This window comes from Daucus carota, chromosome 9 (genome assembly GCF_001625215.2).
Source record: "Daucus carota subsp. sativus chromosome 9, DH1 v3.0, whole genome shotgun sequence".
Classification (NCBI taxonomy): Eukaryota; Viridiplantae; Streptophyta; class Magnoliopsida; order Apiales; family Apiaceae; genus Daucus; species Daucus carota.
Window position 1 is genome coordinate 22,657,146 of NC_030389.2, and position 3,761 is coordinate 22,660,906.

Consider the following 3,761-nt stretch of genomic DNA (forward strand, 5'->3'; position numbering starts at 1 on the left):
ACATCTATTTTGAAATGGAGGGAGTAGTAGTGGTTCTCTCCTTACTCTGCTTTTAAATGAATCTCGAGAATTTATTGGAAATCTCGATCATTCTACATCTTATTCTCCCAAAAAAGCCCTACAACTAGATAAAAACAGTAAATCACATAAGTGCAAGGAAATCTTGGCACATGGTGATACTGAAAACTCAAGAGTTGCCTTTACTGGTCTATTGATCTCTGGAAAACCCATAACTGGTGATAGGGATTGGGTTAATTGAGTACTACGACCCGATCCAATAAAGGCCTGAGTATCCGGATTTAATCAGATTTAAATTCCGCTTCGATCCAATAACGGCCCAGCCCAGATGCATGAATCGTAAGGAGAGTTTAGATGGACTCGAGACCCATATAACGGCCCAGCTACGAGCCTGAGTCCTGTAAGGCTACTAATTCTCACGGATAAATGTCCGGGAATCCATGATAAACATTAATATTCGAAGATAAGAGTTCAGTCTTATCCCCGACACCGAAGCATACTTCGATAAGAAGTCTGATACGTGGAATCGTACTTCCATTCAGCTTGTAACTCCGAAGTATCTATATAAAGGGCTCTACCCCTCCAAAATAGAACTACGTTTTTGGACTTGATTCTTCTCCTAGCAGAGGATACGTAGGCATCTCGCATCGAGACCAGTCCAAAGCACGAATCGCTCACCCCCTTTGTTTTCTGTTCCATAACATTTGGCGCCGTCTGTGGGAAGAAACAACAACCATGACGAACCCAACCGGACCACGTTCTGAAATCCAAGTTCCACGAAGCCGAACCACCACTGGAGTCTCGACTGAATCAACCCCTGTAACCACCTCCCTCCCGCTCGGTACGACCATTGCTCAAACTACCGCTCCCCTGACTTTTGGCTCGCTGCCCCCTCTGACTCGAGTAATTGCAACCGTCACCGACGCCGGCACGCATTACTCAACCGTCACAACAACCACTCGTGGAGGCACGGGTGATGACTATGTGCACGTAACTGATTACGACTCCTCTGAGTCGGAGCAAGAGCGTGATACCCCCCCTCGGAGGAGAAGAGATACCGATCATACTCGACACCGTCGACGCCGCCATAGGCAGGAGGCTAGTGAGCTCCGTGGAGCAACGAACCAAGCCTATGAGGATCGAATCCGTGCTTATGAGGAGGAAATTGCACGATTAAAAAGGGACCAGGCAAGGTTGCCACCTCCGGAACCAAGAGATGAAAACCCCCGTCAGAATGTCATGAATCAGATTCACTTGTTACCCGCGGGCGATCCTGATAACCCTGTTCCGCCTTTCACCCAGGAAATTATGGATGCAAGGATTTCAAGAAAATTCAAACTCCCAACCATAAAAGCTTATGATGGCACGGGTGATCCCGCTAACCACGTTCGAACATTCATGAACGCTCTGTTGCTCCAACCTGTCACGGAAGCGATCAAGTGCCGCGCTTTTCCTCAGACCTTGAGTGGAATGGCCCAACATTGGTATAGTCACCTACCCCCTAATTCTATCTCTTGTTTTGCTGACTTGAGCAGGGCCTTCATAGGACAATTCGTTGGAAGCAAAACTCACGCCAAAAGCTCCGCCTCATTAATGAATTTACACCAGGGTAAAAACGAATCACTCCGGGAGTATATGAATCGTTTTACCAAAGAGGCCTTGAAGGTCCCGGACCTAGATCAGAAGGTAGCATTGATTGCACTCCAGCAAGGTACCACTGATGACAATTTTCGCAGGTCTCTAGCCAAGAGAGCCCCTGATAATATGAACGACTTACAAGAGAGAGCCGGGAAGTATATTAAGGCAGAGGAAAGCCTAAGAAAATCCCAGGGTAATCAAGGGCCGAACGCTAACTTTAAGAAACGTGGGAATGATGCCGAGTATAACGCTGAGAATAAATATGCCAAAAAGGATGATGATGAGAAGTCGCCTGCTAAAAAGAAGGTGGGACCAAGGTTCACTGAATATGCTAGACTCAATGCCCCAAGAAGTCAAATCCTAATGGAGATCGAAAAGGATGAGAGTGTCCGATGGCCGAAGCCCATAAGGACTGACCCCGAGAAACGAAACAAGGATTTGTATTGTCGATTCCATAAAGACACGGGGCATAAAACCGATGATTGTCGGCAGCTGAAAGATGAAATTGAATTCTTGATCCGAAGAGGCAAGTTGTCCAAGTTCACCAAGAATGGAGACAAAAGTTATCGGGTGACAACCGTGGAAGAGACAATGATGACAAGAGAGCTCAACCTCGAGGGCCTGTTATTAATGTGATCTCCAGAGGGCCTACAGCCGCTGGTACTTCCAGTAACTCGAGGAAGGCTTATGCAAGAGAAGTAATGAGTATAGTTGGAGAACCCCCGAAGCGGGCAAAAATTGACTATGCAATGGCATTCGATAACGTCGACCTCGAGAAGGTAAAGTTCCCCCATGATGACCCCTTAGTAATTACACCAGTGATTGGAAACTCGTCCGTAAAGAGAGTGCTCATTGATAATGGAGCCTCGGTGGATATCTTGTTCTATGATGCCTATGAAAAGATGGGATACTCCGATACTCAACTAACACCCTCGGACATGCCGATATATGGCTTCAACAATGTGGAAACCAAGATTGAAGGCATGATCCAACTCCCTGTAACTATGGGTACCGAACCTAGGCAAGCCACATGTATGATAAATTTCTTGGTTGTTAAAGCCTCGTCGACCTATAATGCCATCCTTGGGAGGACGGGGATACACGCTTTTAACGCAATCCCATCCACTTACCACATGAAGATTAAATTCCCGACTAGGAACGAAATTGGAGAAGAATTAGGAGATCAGAAAATGGCCTGCAGCTGTTATATTGGGGCACTAAGATCTGGAGGAACTGGGGGGCAAGTACTACCCATAGAGGATCTCGATGTCCGAGAAGAGGAAGAAAGAAGAGGCAAGCCCGCCGAGGACTTGATTCCAATCTCATTGTATACTGAGGAACCCGAAAAGGTTACTTATATTGGAGCCTTACTTCAGGAAGACTTGAGGCAGGAACTAATGAGGTTCTTGAGGAACAATCGTGAGTTTTTGCTTGGACAGCGGCTGACATGCCAGTTATTGATCCCTTATTCATGACCCATAAGTTGAATGTGAATCCCGATAGGAAACCGATTAAGCAAAAGAAGAGGAATTTCGCTCCCGAAAGGCAAGAAGCCATTAAACAGGAGGTCGATAAGTTGCTGGAAGCCGGGTTTATTGAGGAAATTCAATTTCCAGAATGGTTGGCCAACCCTGTTATGGTCAAGAAATCTAATGGGAAGTGGAGGATGTGTGTGGACTTCACTGACCTAAATGACGCTTGCCCAAAGGATTGTTTTCCTCTTCCAAGAATTGATACACTGAAAGATGCCACTGCTGGCCATGAGATGCTGAGTTTTATGGATGGCTTCAGCGGATATAATCAGATCCGGATGGACAAGGACGATGTACCCAAGGTATCGTTTATCACTGACTTTGGTGTATTTTGTTATTTGGTTATGGCCTTTGGACTTAAGAATGCAGGAGCAACATACCAACGCCTTGCAAACAAGATGTTTAAACATCTGATTGGTAAGACTATGGAGGTATATGTAGACGATATGTTGGTGAAAAGCTTGAACAAGGCGGATCACCTTGAACACCTTAGAGAGGCCTTTGAAGTCCTGAGGACGCATAAGATGATGTTAAACCCAGCTAAGTGTGCCTTTGGGGTCGGTTCTGGGAAGT

General features: G+C 46.1%; 1 protein-coding gene across 1 annotated transcript; it reads left to right on the top strand.

The window, feature by feature from the left end:
• Positions 1–2,357: 2,357 nt before the first annotated feature.
• Positions 2,358–3,131, top strand: LOC135149495 (uncharacterized). The gene has a single exon (XM_064085222.1). It carries the CDS (start codon positions 2,358–2,360, stop codon positions 3,129–3,131), a length of 774 nt encoding a protein of 257 aa, XP_063941292.1.
• Positions 3,132–3,761: the final 630 nt, after the last annotated feature.

What these genes read in the sequence shown, in the direction of transcription:
- LOC135149495 (XM_064085222.1), top strand. Translation starts at nt 2,358, where the DNA reads ATGAGTATAGTTGGAGAACCCCCGAAGCGGGCAAAAATTGACTATGCA.